The sequence below is a fragment of the Orycteropus afer genome, unplaced genomic scaffold (assembly GCF_000298275.1).
Source record: "Orycteropus afer afer isolate SDZICR_OR568_19922 unplaced genomic scaffold, OryAfe1.0 scaffold00008, whole genome shotgun sequence".
In the NCBI taxonomy this organism is placed as follows: Eukaryota; Metazoa; Chordata; class Mammalia; order Tubulidentata; family Orycteropodidae; genus Orycteropus; species Orycteropus afer.
In genome coordinates this window covers 16,631,746-16,632,721 of record NW_006921595.1, presented here as the reverse complement: position 1 = coordinate 16,632,721, position 976 = coordinate 16,631,746, and the positions used below count along the sequence as shown (strand labels likewise).

General features: G+C 50.9%; 1 protein-coding gene across 1 annotated transcript in view; it reads left to right on the top strand.

Moving 5' to 3' along the window:
- The first annotated feature begins 9 nt into the window (after positions 1 to 9).
- Positions 10 to 976, top strand: part of ABCB5 (ATP binding cassette subfamily B member 5) — a 193,493-nt gene continuing 192,526 nt past the window's right edge. The window contains 2 exon segments of the mRNA XM_007946604.1: positions 10 to 271; positions 436 to 883. Of these exon segments, the coding sequence (XP_007944795.1) occupies positions 10 to 271; positions 436 to 883 (710 nt within the window).

Genomic DNA, 976 nt, shown 5'->3' with positions numbered 1-976 from the left:
CCACCCCCCATGCCCCTCCGCCGCTTCTGCCACCTCCCCACCCTCACCAGATTCCGCCTCTGCCACCTCCCCACCCTCTCCAGGTTCTGCAAGTGTCGGGAGGGAATGGAGCGAATGCTCCAAGTGCGCCGCCCGTCATTACGGGCCCAGCCTCTGGTCTCCGCCTGCACCAGAGGGGCTCCCAGGAAGCTGAAGCTTCATCGTCTACTGTCCAGGCGTTGCCTCTCAGGGCAGTTAGCCCGCCCCGTGAGGACGGAAACAGAACCTGGCAGTACTAGCCGTTTTCAACATCAGACCTGTATAACTGGAAAGCACAAAACACCCCCTTTTCTGAGAACCCCCAAAGCCTGATTAATGTGTTAGACTCCATATTGTTTACCCATAACCCCACTTGGGATGATTGTCAGCAGCTATTGCAGGTTTTGTTCACCACAGAGGAGAAAGAAAGGATCTTGACCGAGGCCAGGAAAAATGTTCCGGGGGATAATGAGCAACCTACGACGCTTCAGAATTTAATTAACGCTGGGTTTCCGTTATCTCGCCCTGGGTGGGACTTTGAACTACTGGAGGGGAGGGAGAAGCTCCAAAAGTACCGCCAGATTCTAATAGCCGGACTCCGAGCAGCAGCGAGGAAGCCGACTAATTTAGCCAAGGTAAACTTAGTCAAGCAGGAACTGACAGAGAGCCCTACAGCATATTTAGAAAAATTGATGGATGCGTTTAAGCTGTATACTCCCATGGATCCGCTAGCTGATGAGAGTAGAGCAGCAGCGGTCCTATCTTTTGTAAACCCAGCAGCCCCTGATATCAGAAGAAAGCTTCAGAAGATAGATAGATTAGATGAGCAGACCCTACAGGACTTAATGAAAGTAGCAGAGAGAGTGTATAATACTAGGGAAACCCCAGAGGAAAGGGAAGAAAGGATATGGAGGGAAGAAAGGGAGTTCCAAGCTAAAGAGAATAAACAAAATCAGAA